Here is a 17,568-nt window from a genome sequence, read left to right as displayed (position 1 = left end):
GGTCAGGTGTCTGCTTTCATTTTCTAACCTGCAAGAGTTTCTATTGTTAAAGTGCGGCAGGTTATGTGAAGACCCACAAAAAAGGTAGTACAGTGGCTAAATGGTTAGCACTTCCACCTCGCAGTACTAGGGTCGTTGTTTCGAATCCCAACCACAGCACCACCTGCCTGGAGTTTGCATGTTCTCCCTGTGCCTGCATGAGTTTCCTCCGGGTACTCCGGTTTCCTCCCACACTCCAAAGACATGCTGGTAGGTGAATTGGATCCTGTCTAAATTGGCCCTAGTATGTGTATGTATGAATGTGAGTTAGGGACCTTAGATTGTACGCCCCTTGAGGGTTAGGGACTGCTGTGAATGCACAATATATATGTAAAGCGCTGTGTAAAATTGATGGCGCTATATAAGTACCTGAAATAAATAATAGTCAATTCTATATTAGAAGTGATATTCTACCCAAGCACAAACATTTATTATTTTGTAGCAATTCTTAGATGTGATGGCTGCATTACTTTTCTTTTTTTAGGCTTTTATCATTTATTTTCATCTGGTGGTCTGGCCAGTATGTCTATTGATTTTCAACAGAACAAACTGTCCTGCAGATGTAGCAGTTAGAGGGTCGAGTGAAGCATGATCCCGTTACTTCCGGTAAAGCGAGGCTTTGAGTGCACACCGGCAATCCACAGTGAGATCAGTGTTCTTTTATTGGCTGCACAGACTGGTGCCGGGATATAGACACCTTTACATGCGAGTGCATTTTAATCTATTATTTGGACCATGGTTCCTAATAAATATTACACTTAGAACAATTTCATGAATTCCCCTTTTATTTGAGCTTCCTTGAGCGCTACAATGAGAAGGGGTTTGGAGATCCATCGTATGAGAGCCCGCAGGTGGGAATCCATACACCATTTGATTACCTAGCATGATTTGACCACCCTAAGTGGAGGTGAGTGGGAAATTCATTTATTACCTACAAGTGGTGGAGAAGAATTCACTGTATTTATGTGACACCCTCCTATTCATATACAAGCTTTTGGGCTATATTATACCCTGTATTTATAGAATTGTCATACTTGGTGTTGGGAGAGCACTTCATATATAATTTTGTGAATCCAACAGTATATATGTTACATTGTGCAAGCGCCTATTTATGGTTTAATGATTTATTTTATTGCAGCTTATCAATTCTTAGATGTGATGGTTGTATTCATTTTCTTTTTTTTTAGTCTTTTTTCATTTATTTTCATGTGGTGGTCTGGCCAGTAAGTTGATTTTCAACAGCACAAGCTGTCCTGCAGATGTAGCAGTTAGAGGGTTGAGGGAAACCATTTAATACTGACAGGAGTGCTTACAATGATCATTTTTGTTTGTTTATGTAAAACCCTTATCTTAACCACTTACCCGCCGCCGTATAACAGATATACTGCTACACAGCGGCACGTGTGTGCAAAATCACGTGTATATATACGTGACTTTGCATTTCCGGGTAGGGGGCGTGTGCCCTACCCGCGCCGTCATTCGTGGCTGTGGATGGCAATCACCCGCCGGCGCCCAGTGCTTACCGACAATCACCGACAAGGAGAAAGACTGTTTTGTTTACAAATAGTCTGCCTCCCTGTCAGCTCAGTCACACTACTTGGGATGGCTGTGCACAGCACAGCCATCCCGAGCAGTGTGCTTACAGTGAAGCACACACTCCCTGCCCCCTAGTAAAACACTCCTTACACACAGTTAACCCTTTGATCGCTCCTCACGTTAACCCCTTCCTGCCCAGTGTCATTAATACAGTGCCAGTGCTGGTTTTTAGCACTGATCACTGTATTGGTGTTACTGGGGATGTCAGTGACACCAAGTTAGTTTCCGCCCAGTGTCAGAATGCCCGCCGCAGTCCCACTAAAAGTCACTAATCGCCGCCATTACTAGTAGGAAAAAATATACCGCCATTTGTAAACGCTATTACTTTCATGTAAACCAATTAATTTACAAGTATTGGGATTTTGTTTTAGCAAAGACATGTAGCAGAATACATTTTGGCCAAATTTATGACTAAATTTGATTTAAAAAATTTTTTATACTGGATATGTTTAATAGCAAAAATTCCAAAATATTGTTTTTTTTTTCCCTCAAAATTGTTGGTCTTTGTTTATAGTACAAAAAATAAAAAACGCACAAGTGATCAAATACCACCAAAAGAAAGCTCAATTTGTGGGGGAAAAAAAGGACGTAAATTTCATTTGGGTACGGCGTTGCATGACCACGCAATTGTCAGTTAATGTAATGCAGCGCCGTATCGCAAAAAATGGCCTGGTCAGGAAGAGGGGTAAATCCTCTGGAGGGCAAGTGGTTAATTGTGTTTTGTTTACAGAGGAACTGTCACTTTGCCCCCTCATCCACTGATATGAGCAAATCCCCTGCTGCTTCTTTCTGCCAAAAGACATGGGGGTCGGCAAGTTTCTGAGCTTAGTGACAGTGCTTGGAAATAGTGGTTGGCTGCTAGGCCCAAAATACTGCGTTATGGGAGGTGAAGAGGAGCTTCGCTATTCCTGAAAGCTCCTGATATTTTACACTGGCTGTGGGAGGAAAGCGCTGAGGAAGTGAATATAAAGTAGTCGGAATAACACAGTGATAACTCTTTAAACTATTTATTATTATTATTATTATTATTATACAGGATTTATACAGCTCCAACAGTTTGCTCAGCGCTTTACAATATAATGGGAGACAATACAGTAACAATACAGTTCAATACAAGAGGGATAGGAGGGCCCTGATCCTCGGAGCTTACAATCTAGGATTTGGATATATTACCAGATTTTTGAAAAACCTCATTACAGACTTTTCAGCTGTGGTTTGTATTGAAGTTTGCAAGTATACCACTGACATTCACATGATCAGTCCAAGCATTGTAATCAAAGAAAAAATGACAGAAGCGAACCGATCACAACAGAAAATGCCATTTTGGGTGATTACACAGAAAATGTACAGAATGCACCTATACAGTATATTAAGTCCCCAACACAAAAAAAAAATTCTATTAATCAAAAAATGATTGTGTGGCAAATACTGTATTTAATTCTTCAACAAAAATAGCGATATCCTTTATATGGTGCTTTGTTAGTCTCACCAGCTGAACAGAAGTCTGTCTTATCTCTGGACAGCCACAAGCAGCTGGTGGGTTTCTCCAGTTCTGGCCCGGCTCCAGCAGAACTGACCTTGAGGAGATTGGAATTTCACCTGGACTGTTTTCCTTGGCTTATTTTCCTTGTTTACCTTGTGTTACTGCATTGCAGCTCTGTGTACTGTAGACCTGTCTAATGTTTCCTCATACTTGCACAGTTCCCTGTCCGTACAGTATTGATTTGTGCGCTACGTCTTCAACATTTTTATGATTATATTTAAATATTTTCCTCTGTATATAATCTGTTAAATAAATAATGTGTGTTGAAAAAATTGTAAAATTTTCTTACAGCATTTTGAAAAATGTTATCACGAAAGGCCAGTGTTTCAGTTTTCTTGAAATAACGTTTATATCATAGTTGAGTTCACCTTTGTAAAAAAAAAAAAAAAGAGCACTGTGCAGTTAAGGGGCCTCATTGCTTGTAAAAACACTGTGAAGCTTTAAAGCGGTTGTAAAGGGTATTTTTTTAAATTAAATTAATTTAAATTAAAATAATAAACTTGGTATACATATCTGTTCAGTGCAGTCGGCATCCCCGAACCCCCCTCCTCTGGGGGTCCTCCATTGGTGCTTATGGCCTGATTGTGCCACTATAGAAAGCTGCTTGCTACGATGACACACATGGGGGCTCCACACAACCTCACTGTCCAGTAGAAGTGGCATGAATAGGTCAGTAAGCTTCGGCGCGATCACGAATCCTTGGAGCTTGCCTTTGTTGGAACAGCTTGGGATTTGAACTACAAATTATTTTGTTTGTTTTTTCCAATATGATCATGTCTACCTGCTAAATAGTGACTGACCAGGGTAAATAAATATTTTAGAGTGCAATTCTAGTGTTCCTGGCTATGTTTTGTGAGACCTACGCAATTGAATTAGCATAAAACTACACTGTGCTGTGTGACATACTGTATATACTGTCTGGGAAGCAAAGTTGCAGGAAAAAAATAAAAGTATTGAATATTTTTTTAATTTGACAGGTGGTTCCCTGCTTTGGTTCTGATAGATAGATAGATAGATAGATAGAGAGATATAGTGGAAACGGGAGGTAAAACTCTGCCTTCAGAAAAGACCTTTTATGACTGGAGCATGGGCAATACAGACTTACAGTGAGACAAACCCTACAAAGGGAAAAAGAAGTGTTATATCAGGTTCCAGAGATAGCTACACTTCCATAATTTCATACTGATCATTTTGTATCTGCTGAATTTTGCAAACCGTTGGCTAATGTATCCAGTTTGTGACCTGCTTACATTTTCTTTGCAGGAGAAGCCATTAACAAAATCTCTGCAAAGAGGAGAGGACCCACAGTTTGATCAAGTAAGTGTGAGGATTGAACAGAACTTAAACCTAAATAAAATCATTTGTATCACTTTGGCAGAACTTAATTTTTTTTACAATGTTCTATCAGGTCCTAAAGTGTTATTAAACCCGCAACAGTAAAATCAGTCTGTATATTCATTAAAGCATGCTTGATATACTCACTGTGGAAACTAAGGGGTTAATCGTCTGCATTGTGTAAAAAGGCTGTTTGATCCTGACTTCTCTGATCCTCTCCTTCCAGTGCCACCCTCTTATCTGCTGATAAGACATATCATGTGGAGTCACTCTGCACATGCTCAGCTTGGTGTGTATTGCTAGAGAGGGTTTTTTTTTTCTTGGGAGAGTACATGTGTTCAGCACAGGGCCAATCAGCACTATCCAGACAAAGGGCAGGGGTTCTGCATCCTCCTAGAGCAAAATTAAAACTCGTCCTACAAGCTTTAGCATGTGCCCAGCTGGACACTGATGGAAGTCACAAGACTTCTGTAACTGCGGATGAGAAAAGGTATTTAGCAGTTTATATTTACTAAAATAATTGCATTTCCATGTTCTGTGCACCATGGGAGACCAGATATAGTGAATGCAGGGTCCTGGGTTTAGTAACACTTTAAGCCAAGAGGCTGGTTTTATGCAAATCAGCCAGCTTCTTAAACCTCTCCTCCAGAATAATCTGTGGTCTGTGGTTTAAAGTGTATGCAAACTCTTAATAAACTTTTCATATTTGTTCCCTTTTGATCTGTTAACTATTGCATGGAAGGGGTTTTGTTATATCTGAAAAAAATACCTGTTGATCTTGTCAGTAATCCTGTGCTGTTATGCATTGTATCAGCCCTACTCATTTCACCTGTGAACTGCTGAACACCTTCCCACTGGTGCTGAGGGGAGGGGGTGTGTTGTAGTTGTAACACATTTCCTGTCCTAGGGTGGCAACATTGCTTCTCCATAAGTACAGTGTGTGAGAGTTGCCACCCTAGGACAGAAAGAGATCATTTACTAAAACTGGAGCACTCAGAATCTGGTGCAGTTGTGCATGGTAGCCAACCAGCTTCTAACTTCAAGTTGTTCAGTTAAGCTTGGACAATAAATCCTGGAAACTGGTTTCTCTGTAGAGCTGTACCAGCTTTTGCACTCTCCAGTTTTAGTAAATAACCCCTGAAGTGTCGTACTGACACAATCACAGGTGCAAATAAAGGTAAAGGGAAAAAAAAGCTTGCGCAAAAGAAAACAAATGCAGCCACCATATCTAAGGATCAGTAAGCGGAAATATATTCCATTTTTGTTTAGGTACACTTACATTTTCTCGTTCACTGATGATAAGCAGGAGCCATGTTGTATACATACTTGAATCACGTATAGTTCCTATTGATTTATGAGAATGGATTTTCTTTTTTTTTTCGTGATTCAGATCTGCTAAAATATAATACCAGCTTGTATTGTCATTATACACTGCTGGTCCTGATGTATGTAAATGCCTTACGCTAGGGAAATATGATGCCTGCCTCCTATGTTAGTAAAGCTGCATGACAGCTATCCTGCCACTTTCACATGATTTTCAGTGAGCCATGACAAAAAATCTGAGCTGGCTCAGAACCTCAATGCCTTTGGAGGCCTAAAGTAACTGAAATAGTTATCCTTATTGTTTTTTTTGGTACAGGTTCCAGCCGTATGTATTTATACTTATATCTAATTAAAGCGTTACTAAACCCACAACAGTAAAATCAGTCTGTATATGCAGTAAAGCATGCTTGTTATGCTCACTGTGGAACCTATCGGGTTAATCCTCCACATTATGTAAAAAGGATGTTTCATCCTGTCTTCTCAGATACTCCCCTTCTTCCACAGTCCCCAATCCATCTGCTGATAGAACAGAGTCTTGGGGAAAAGCTGCACATGGTCCATTTGGTGTGTATTGTTAGAGAGTTTTCTTTTTTTCTTGGGAGCGTGCATGTGATCAGCACAGGGCCAATCCGCACTGTCAAGACAGAGGGTCAGGGGTTATGCAGCCTAATAAGACAATCAGGGGAGAAAGAAATCTCCTCCTACAAGCTTTAACCAGTGCTCAGCTGGACACTGATAAAAGTCACAAGACTGCTCTAACTTCTGATGAGAAAAGGTATTTAGCAGTTTATATTTACTAAAATAATTGCATTTCCATAATTTGTGTACTGTGGGAGACTGGATATAGTAAATGCAGGGTCCTGGTTTTAGTAACACTTTAATCCCTGACCAAGTGAATAGGAGTTCAGACTTTTCACTTGGCTGCATGTGCTGGGTCGGTGATTCATAGGGTAGTGAAGTCAGGATCACAGCTCCAGGACCTGCCAGAACAAGTATGCAATGACAGCTCACCTATTTTTATCCTTGCAAGTGCCATTTAAGAATGCCATTAGTGAGACAAAGGCATGACATTGCTTTAATGTAGGATTTTCTTGAGATTTCTGTATCCCTCTACATCTAATCTACATTTGCAGTGTTGTCATATACTATTCCAGTCCAAGTGAGAACCTGTTTATTGCAACAGAGGGGTTATATTGCTGTAAGAAGTCAAATAATTATATGAAATGTAGTTTTGACTCTGAAAGGTATTGCTCGGTGCCTGTGCATTGTGACACTTCTGTGGGGAAGAGTTATTATATGGGCCTGTTGCCAGAAGAAGGATAAATATCGGTTGCTCCTGTCCCAGGACGTGGTGTCTGGGCCTTGTGCCAAACCAAAGGTTTTTTACCTTTATGCATTGTTCTGTGTACAGTTCTAGCCACAGCCCCCCTAATACTCACCTGAGACCCCTCCCACTCCAGCAGTGTGTATGAGAGTCTCGGCTGTCCTAGGACTCCCTCTCTTTATATGCTAAGACCCCAGCGGGAGCCATTGGCCCCCACTGCTGTCAGTCACAGCCAGTGAGCCGATGAGGAGAGAGCAGGATGCAGGGCCAAGCTATGTCTTATGGACACATATTTTGATCCCCTTCACAAAACATGAATTAGTACTTAGTGGCAAATCCCTTGTTGGCAATCACAGAGGTCAGACATTTCCTGTAGTTGGCCACCAGGTTTGCACACATCTCAGCTCCCTCCACATTTTCAATCAGATTAAGGTCTGGAGACTGGCTAGGCCACTCCAGGACCTTAATGTGGTTCTTCTTGAGCCACACCTTTGTTGCCTTGGCCATGTGTTTTGGGTCATTGTAATGCTGGAACACCCACCCACGACCCATTTTCAATGCCCTGGCTGAGGGAAGAAGGTCCTCACCCAAGATTTGACAATACATTGCCCCGTCCATTGTCCCTTTGATGTGGTGCAGTTGTCCTGTCCCCTTAGCAGAAAAACACCCCCAAAATAGAATGTTTCCACCACGTTTGACAGTTGGGATGGTGTTCTTGGGGGTCATAGGCAGCATTCCTTGTCCTCCAAACACGGCGAGTTGAGTTGATGCCAAAGAGCTGGATTTTGGTCTCTTCTGACCACAACACTTTCAACCAGTCCTCTGCATCATTCAGATGTTCAGTGGCAAACTTCAGACGGGCCTGGATATGTGCTTTCTTGAGCAGAGAGACCTTGCGGGCAATGCAGGATTTCAATCCTTGTCGGCGTGGTGTGTTACCAAATGTTTTCTTGTTGACAATGGTCCCAGCTGCCTGTAGATCATTGACAAGATCCTCACGTGTAGTTCTGGGATGATTCCTCATTGTTCTCATGATCATTGACACTCCACGAGGTGAGATCTTGCATGGTGCACCTTACCTAGGGAGACTGACAGTTGTTTTGTGTTTCTTCCATTTGCGAATGATTGCACCAACTGTTGTCACCTTCTTACCAAGCTGCTTGGCGATAGTTTGGTAGCCCAGTCCAGCCTTGTGTAGGTCTACAATCTTGTCCCTGACATTCTTGGACAGCTCTTTGGTCTTTGCCATGGTGGAGAGTTTGGAATCTGATTGTTTGATTGCTCCTGTGGACAGGTGTCTTTTATACAGGTAACAAAATGAGATTAGCAGAACTCCCTTTAAGAAACGGATTCTAATCTCAGCTTGTTACCTGTATGAAAGACACCTGGTAGCCAGAAATCCTGCTGAATGATAGGGAACCAAATACTTATTTCCCTCATGAACATGCAAATCAGTGCATCATTTGTTAGACATGCATTTCTTTTGATTTTTTTGTTGCTATTCTGTCTCTCAATGTTACAATATACCTACCATTCGATTTTTAGACTGATCATTTCTTTGTGAGTGGGCAAACATTCAAAATTAGCAGTGGGTCAAATACCTATTTCCTTCACTGTATATTACATATGTATAATTTCCAACTATATAGAAACTTTTAGTGTATCTAAAGCCAAAACAAGATATGAACAGAGATCTTCCTAAAGGCTATAAAAGACAACAGAGTTTTCAAAGGAAATCTATGGTCACAGCACACACTTTCAATTTATAATATCGGCATTGTAATAGCAGTACAAGCAAGAGTTATATTTGGCAATCAAAGTTTACGTGAAAAATCTCTTCATCTTGTGAGTGCTGACTGTCTGCTGGGCATCTCTTTCCACAACTTCCTGGATTCCCTGCATGCTTTGCAAAAGCCCCCACTAATGTTTACTTTTTAATTTCTGAGGACTATATTTATTTCAGGTATTTATATAGCGCCGCCAATTTACGCAGCACTTTACATATACTGTATATTGTACATTCACATCAGTCCCTAACCCTCAAGGGGTGTACAATCTAAGGTCCCTAACTCACATTCATATATACACATACTAGGGCCAATTTAGACAGGATCCAATTCACTTACCAGCATGTCTTTGGAGTGTGGGAGGAAACCGGGGTACCCGGAGGAAACCCACGCAGGCACAGGGAGAACATGCAAACTCCAGGCAGGTGGTGCCGTGGTTGGGATTTGAACCGGCGACCCTAGTACTGCCAGGCGGAGGTGCTAACCACTTAGCCACTGTGCTGCCCATTATCCCATGGTACCTTGCAGCCGGCAAGCAGTAATTCCTGTACTGACTTCATCTCCTGAAGCTCCTCCTGTCAGCACCTATGTAGTTCAGAAGACAGGTTCTTTGAAATATGTGACACAGCAGTGCCTACTCATAGGGAGAGCATAGTGACTATGTGTCACAGAATTCAAGGAAGTAAATGTGTGGGATCACCACAAAGTAAGTTTACAACCTTTTATTCTGCTGAAACATACAGGTATTCTGTGAATATTTGCACATTATCATAATTGCTATGGTTCATGCTATGGATTTAATTTTTAACATTTAGGTAAACAATAGAACAACTGAAAATATGAGCTCACTTCCCTTTAATACAATATATTTGTCAGAGTCCCAGCTGAATGTACAGAAACATCATATTTTGGCACTCCTGTTGTTACAAGCTCGGCTGTAGTCAATGAAGTTATTTGTTCTGTAATCCGCAGAGTGTGTCGCCTCGGTGCTGTTCCAGTATCTTACATGTTTATAGTCTGCTGGCTTTTAAGATACGCTATGAAGTAAGCAGGCTCACTCAGCCAAATATAATAATGCCTCTGTTTAATAAAGAATGATGTGATCTTTTTACACATACTTGTTAGTTTAGGAGAGTCTGCCAGCATTTTGTTCACTTCCTGTGATTTGGGATCTTATCACACATTAGTATCACTCATGTAATGCGATTATTTGACAGCTGTGAGCTGGAGAACTGGCTGCGACCTGTACTGTCATAACTTTAGCTTTCTTCAGTAAAAAAAGGTGTATTATCTGACATAAAATATTATATTCTCTGCTTGTTTTATAGCTATTCACACACAGGGGTTGATTTACTAAAGGTATATAGACTGTGCACTTTGTAAAGTGCAGTTGCACTCTGCAAGAGCAGTTACTCCAGAGCTTAGTAAATGAGCGGAAACTCTTCTGACTTCCATCATCCAATCATGTTCGAGCCAAAATGCTGTTTTTTTCCTGTTTTGTTTTGTTTTTTTTTAATTTTCCTTGCACATGATTGGGTATTCTTTGCAAAGTGAAGCTTTACCTCATTTACTAATCTCTGAATAAACGCATATGCAGAGTGCAAGGTCTATTTGCCTTTTTTAAATCAACCTCATAGTGTTCAGTCTTTGTACTTTTTATTCAAAGTAGGGATGGACCGATACCGTTTTTTTATCGGGGAGTACTGATACTTTCAGTCAAGTACTCGCCAATACCGAGTACCGATGCCTTGCAGTGCAATTTGTGTTAATGGATGCAAATTTGCACCGCAAAGAATAGCATGTGGTTTGAACAGAAATGTGATTCTTGTCCACATCGCATGCAGTTTCCCCACTGCTCCTGTGTAAACACAGGCTTGTCATAGCCCCAGTTCACACAGAAGTGGTGTGGGAAACCTCCCTGCAGGCATCCCATGCTGAGTCTCAGTGGTAGGAGAGGAGAGAAAGTGGCAGGGATTTGAAATCCCCAAACCTTTTTTTCTCTACTTGCAGAGAAGACAGTTTGGACTAGACAGCACCTGATTGGTCAGCTGCCCGGTACACATGTACTGAAAGTCAGCACTTTTGGTACATGTGTACTACTGCCTAACAACTGATTTCTGTCGAACAGTTTTGCTGCAAAAACCAGCATTCGATCAGCGCTTGCAAAAGCTGATCTGTGTATTCTGGGGGGGGGGGGTTCCCCCCTGTCAGAATACAATATCACAGCGGGAAAGATCCCTGCATCACATGTTGTTATGTTGATGCAGGGATCTGTCAGTTTTTTTTCGGCCTGCTGGTTGAACAAAAAAAAGTAACGTGTATACCTAGCTTCAGTATACCCAAGAATAGAAATTGGCTTTGAAATATCACCTTTAAGGTCGAATAATGACCGGTTTAGCAGAAACTGGCCAACATTTTGGTCAGTGTGTACAGCCGTCTTTCTGACAGAAGCCGGTCTAACGATCGGCTTTTGTCAAAGGGATATGTTGGAAAACCAGCATCCAATCAGCATTGGCAGCCGATGGCTGAGAGAGTTGATTATTGCTGTTCTGGTGGGGGAGACTCACATGTTAGTACGGCAATCTGCCAGGTTTTTTTTTCCTTCAGCCCGGTGGGTTGAACAAAGAAAAACAATACGTGTGTTTGGTGCTTGTATTCTGGATTTACTATCCATGCTCTTTACTTTAAATGCTGTCATCAAAAATCCAGGTCACTTTAGGCAATTCTTTGCTGATTTCCATACTGAACTGCAGTCATGTAATCACTGTAGAGACAGACCACTAACTACAGGAAGAAGACCACCCATGCAAACGTTTGATTAAGCCCCTGACACTCTGTTGTGGAATGCAGAATATGCATCCTCAAAAATCCCTAACCCTAGGTTCACATCTGTGTGGGTGGTGCCACTGCGGATCCGCATGAAAATCCGTGCAGCCACACCACCCGCACAGAGAAATGTGGACCCACGGGTGGGTACCATTAGTTCTAATGGCACGCCGCCCACACTGGAAAACGCAGCCGTACTGGGAACCCAGGTTCCCGTGCGGGCTGCGCTTTCCAAAGAAGTGCTGGGACTTCTTCCCTGCGTGTCACGGGCAGGGGAGTCCATTCAAATGAATGGGCTCTCGTGCCCGTGCAAAACGCGCTCTGCACGGCCACATATTTTTGAACAGGGGGTAAAGCATTCCCTGATTGAGCAATTTACCATTGAACAGGATTTGTGTGTTTACATTGATATGGCTTAAAGTGGTAGTAACCCAAAAGCAAAAATGTTATATATTGCAGCTTACCAGTCATTAGATAGTGGCTGCATTCGTTTTCTATTTTTAGGCTTTTTCCCCTCTGTTTTCAATAAAAACGAATGCAGCCATCACATCTAAGACTCAGTAGGCAGCAATATTATAAATGTTTGCTTTTGGGTTTGACGCTTTAATCTTTAAAGCGGATCTAAAGTCCTTCTCTAAAAAAAACGGTAGCAGTTGTAGTTTCTTTTGGCAGGCAAGGTCTTTAGCTGCTAGCATTTTTGTTTTCTTCCTTGTACATCTGCTATGCAGTATACACTGTGGCTCATTCTTGGCATGGCAAGAATAAAGCCAGTTGCTGGGGACAATATAACCCATGTGCAGTTGCAAAGGAATTACTTCATCAGTAGCTGGCCTGGGATGGTGTGGTGGTGATGGAAGAAATGGTAACTGAAACATGGACCTGTCACAGCTGGAGGAGGGTACACTGAGCGGGAAGTGTGCTGTATTGTACATGTACATTTAGAGTGTTACGCTGACTGCCCACCCCTGCACAGTGGAACGTAGTTCCATTTTAAGACCGCCAGATGATACCATCAGGATCAACCGGATCTGCAAACCTGGCCAATAGCCCCGGTTCACACTGTTGCAAATTGCAACACATAAAGTTACATGACAGGCCAAACACATTAATTTCAATGCGTGCTCTTTTAATAAATGCAACTCAAGTTGCAGAGCCAAGAAAAAGGTTCCTGCACTACTTTTCTGTGACTTGAATGGCATAGACAGCAATGATAAATCACAAACGTTGCATGTAAGTCACAAGGAAAAAACAAGGAGCCTAACTCCACACACTATACAGTGTAAACTACTAAACATTGTAGCCTACTAAGCGACATATCGGCATGGATGTCACTCCACTTTCTAAAACTCAACCTTTCCAAAACTGAGCTCCTAGTATTCCCCCCAGCCTGCGCCACCCCCAATGACCTCACCATAAACATCGCTAACACCACCCTCAGTCCATCCCCTCACGCCAGGGTGCTAGGTGTAATCCTAGACTCCCATCTGTCCTTCCAGCCCCAAATCCAATCACTGACAAACTCATGTAGACTTCACCTCCGCAGCATCTCCAAGGTACGACCGTTCCTAACCCCGGAAACCACTAAGCAACTCATTCACTCCCTTACTATATCACGCCTCAACTACTGTAACTCCCTCCTCATTGGCCGACCTCATCGCAGGCTATCCCCGCTTAAGTCTATCATGAATGCTGCTGCCAGACTCATCCACCTCACCAACCGTTCCGTATCCACCACCCCTCTCTGCCAATCCCTCCACTGGCTCCCAGTTGCCCAACGGATAAAATTCAAAACTCTAACAATGACATATAAATCCATCCACAACACTGCCCCAATTTACATAACCGATCTTATATCTAAATATTACCCAAACCGTACACTCCGCTCCTCGCAATACCTCTTACTCTCTAGCTCCCTTATCTCCTCCTCCCATGCTCGTCTCCAAGACTTCTCCAGGGCGTCACTCATCCTCTGGAACTCCCTACCCCAATCTATCATATTATCACCTACTCTACTTGCCTTTCGGCGATCACTGAAAACCTTTCTCTTCAGGGAAGCCTATCCCACCCTCTGCTAATTTCTGGAATCCTCCACTCTTCCAACCACTCCATCCCCCACAGTGACTACCTACTGTACCATTCACCCCTCCCTCCTAGATTTTAAGCTCCTAGGAGCAGGGCCCTCAAATCCCTCTTGTATTGAACTGTATTATTACTATATTGTCTCCCATTATAATGTAAAGTGCTGAGCAAACCGTTGGCGCTAAATAAATCCTGTATAATAATAATAATAATAATAAACTGTAGACAGGCTGAATATAAACAAAGCAATGTTTATAGGGGCCTGCGGGTATGATGACATCTTTCAAAGTGCAGGTAAAGAAAAGGCAGAGGCATATTAAAACAGGTATGTCCAGTGTGTGTGTGTGTGTGTGCGTATATATATATATATATATATATATATATATACACAGTATATAGTACGGTTTTCTTTAAAACTGGTTAATGAATAGATTCAAGAAGGTCTGATTCGATCTTTTTAGAAGAGCTGATTTCCTATATCAACCCTGTGTTGGATATACAAGATTCCCAATTTTTCAGTAGATGGAAATACTACTGCTTCTAGCACATAATTTCTGCTACCAACTCGCTGTCACCTATTGTATCAGTCCTTACCTTAAGAAATTGAAAGCCATTTCGGTCAGGATTTTTTATCCATTAGTTTGAAGTAGAATGTTGGCCTCCCATTAAAACGTGTAATATTAGAAGTCCACCTACACTTACATATTCCTGTTTGCCCTTCTGCAAAATCTTACAAATATTGTTGATCCTGCCAGTAAAGTCCATCTAATGCAGCTTCCTTTGATGATGCAACAATGCTGCACAGCTCCTGAATTCAGAGCAGAGTTGACAGTCTTATGTAGCTAGCCATATTGTCACATCTGATTCTGAAGCTTGTCAATCAGTGACTGATCACACGTAGCCCTGTCTACTGCTTTCTGGATTGACAGCACCGCCTCTGTTGCTGAAACCCTCCCACTGTGAGCTGCAGTATCAGGGAGAAGGAACGCGTGAGACACAAAGAAGGGAGCATTTGGCTCAGACGGGAAAGTTAAGAACTTTGAGACTATTGAATCACATAGTAAATGGATGTTGTACTTGTTTAGATTGTCATACAGGAGCCTTGTTTTACTTTAAAGAAAATCTTCTGTGAGAGAAATGTGAAGGCTGCGATTGCTGAAAAGGCAAGTTGCTTGGCTGTTTTTCTGACCCACTGATTTTAATGCTTTGATCCCTGACCCAGAGCAACTATACAGGTCAGGAAAGTCATGCAGTCAGAGGCATTTATGTGTACTTGTGCTTGGTCAGTTCCTAGAGGGTTAGCATGCCAGGCAGCTAGCATTTGCTGAGAAGAGGTCAACAATTGATGTTTATATGTTCCCCCCAATGACAGGTTAACGTTAATATTTTGTCTGTTGTCATTGTTCTAGCCTCTCGCCCCGTGTATGTCCTCACCTGTAAAGCACTCTGGAAGAGGTTGATGCAATGTGATTCTGTAAATAAATATGTGCACATACGTAAAAAAGTTAAAAAGTGTGTGTATATGTGTGTGTGTATATATATATATATATATATATATATATATATATATATATATATATACACACACTTTTTTAAATGTCATGGCATTAATGATTTGAACTGACAAGTAGTGTATCCATGTTTAGTCTCTAGAGCTTCCAGAGCGGAAACTGCCAAAACTACTTTTTATTTTAGAGTATAAGTACTAGAAATAGATTCCTCCCACACAGTTCCCACTGTAACCTAGTCACTCATTCATTTAGCTGAGATCATTCCAGTACGCCTATACTGAATGGACATGTACTGTAGATGGTGAAGATATGTGACTGTCCTTTTTCTCTTAGAAAGTGATAGTGTACAGTTTGTGCAGCAGCACTGCAAAGTTTAAAATAGATGGTATTAAATTAATTTACATTTATACAAGAAATAAATGATAAACATATTTTTGGACTACCTTTATATAAACTATCCCCTCTTCAGTCCATCCTGAATGCTGCTGTAAGACTCATCCACTGTATCAACCATTCAGTGTCTAGTACCCCTATCTTCCAATCCTTCCACTGGTTTCCACTCACCCAACGAATAACAACTTACAAACCCATCCACAACACTGCCCCCAGCTACATCACTAACCTGCTCTCCAAATATTAACCAAATCGCTCTCTTCAGTCCTCTCAAGACCTCCTGCTCTCTAGTTCCCGTGTTACCTCCTCCCATGCTTGCCTCCAGGACTTCGCCTGAGCTTCTCCCATCCTATGGAACTCCCTACCCCAATTTGTCCGACTGTCTTTTAATCTATTCACCTTTAGACGATCCGTGAAAACCCTTCTCTTTAAAGAAGCCTGTATTGCTTCTAAGTAGTTCACTGTGTTTTTACATTCTCCATCAGCTCATCCCCCACAGCCATTACCTTTTGTATCACTTGACCCACCCCTCTTAGATTGTAAGCTCTAACAAGCAGGGCCCTCCTCTGATTCCCTTTGTTCCAAATTGTATTGCAACTGTAATGTCTGCCTTCATTTTGTAAAGTGCTGCACATACTGTTGGCGCTGTATAAATCTTCTATAATAATAATCAAAGAGAAGTTTGTTTTTTTTACCCAAATTATACTTAGGTGAATGTAGCATCAGTCCGAAGCAGCATCTGTTCCGCGCTGGCACTAAGACAGGTAGAGCCAGACGCCACTCCAAACTCTGGGGTGGATCCCGACTTTAAAGTCGGGATTTTTCCCTAGCCTGGTCTGGCTGAGTGACGTCAGCTGACGGGCTTCAGCCCTGTTAGCTGAAAATGGCTCACAGGAGTGCAGAACAAACTGCACTCCTGTGATCCACAGGAGAAGTAAAGCCAAAAGATCTTTGGCTGTACTTCTTCAATTTATGCTGTATGGGGTTAAAGAGGAACTTCAGCCATTTTGCAGAAAAATTAAGTACTGTAGCTTCTCACTTTTAATAAACAGGTACCAAGCAGCCTAGGGATCCAGTGCTGTCATCACCCAGGGCGTTTTTTTTTTGTCAGTCTTTAGTCTTTGGGTCCACAACGCTGCTATATTGAGTGTGGAAAGCTGGCTGTGGCTTACTATTGGCTCAGGTACCTGTAAAATCTAGGTACCCACTCCCTGAAAAAACAAATTCCATGAATGGCTGAGAGGAGAGGAGAGGAGAGGAGAGGAGGAGTAAAATGAGCGGAGCCTCTGATTTTTTGTGAATTTCCACTTTAACTTTCCGTGAACCGGCGCTTTCTTATGTTGGGCAAAACTGTTTTGCTTGTAGTAGACACATGCACTTATCTTCTCCATACTCCCTCACGTTTCTTTTCAGATGTCTCTTGAAAGTTGAAACTTGCACAGAGCTAAGCAAGCTTCACTGCACTTACATGTGACAGCTTTAGGGCGTGTGGTTGTCTATTCAGGCACTAAGTGCTGAATTGTGCAAAAGTGGATGTCACAAGCCCCCCATACCTAGAGGTGTTTCCAGGGCTCCATTGGAGTTGGTAGGTGGGGGAACACAGGGAAGTTAACTACAGGCAATGTAATGTGTCTGCTGTATACCATACCTGTTACTCTTCTTAGCTTTGCCAATGTACAGATTTGTACTGGCTCCCAAAATAAAGTATATAAAAGCTATACAAGAAAAGCAGAGGACCAATATCCAGCTATTTCTGAACTCTTTTATTTATTCAAAAAAACCATACACAGGAGATGAATGGATATCTCTCAC

At 41.8% G+C, this 17,568-nt stretch overlaps 1 protein-coding gene across 7 annotated transcripts in view; it reads left to right on the top strand.

Moving 5' to 3' along the window:
- FRY (FRY microtubule binding protein) overlaps window positions 1-17,568 on the top strand; it is a 578,133-nt gene that overhangs the window by 342,076 nt on the left and 218,489 nt on the right. For all 7 annotated transcript variants that reach the window (XM_089690883.1, XM_089690880.1, XM_089690882.1 and 4 more), the window contains one exon: window positions 4,442-4,495. In XM_089690883.1, coding sequence (XP_089547009.1) covers window positions 4,442-4,495 — 54 coding nt within the window. The remainder of the gene's footprint in view (window positions 1-4,441; window positions 4,496-17,568) is intronic.

Source organism: Staurois parvus, unplaced genomic scaffold, assembly GCF_062004578.1.
Source record: "Staurois parvus isolate SC_StPar_1 unplaced genomic scaffold, SC_StPar_1.0 ptg000544l, whole genome shotgun sequence".
Classification (NCBI taxonomy): Eukaryota; Metazoa; Chordata; class Amphibia; order Anura; family Ranidae; genus Staurois; species Staurois parvus.
Note: the sequence above shows the minus strand (reverse complement) of the source record. Positions and strands in the feature narration are given on the sequence as shown.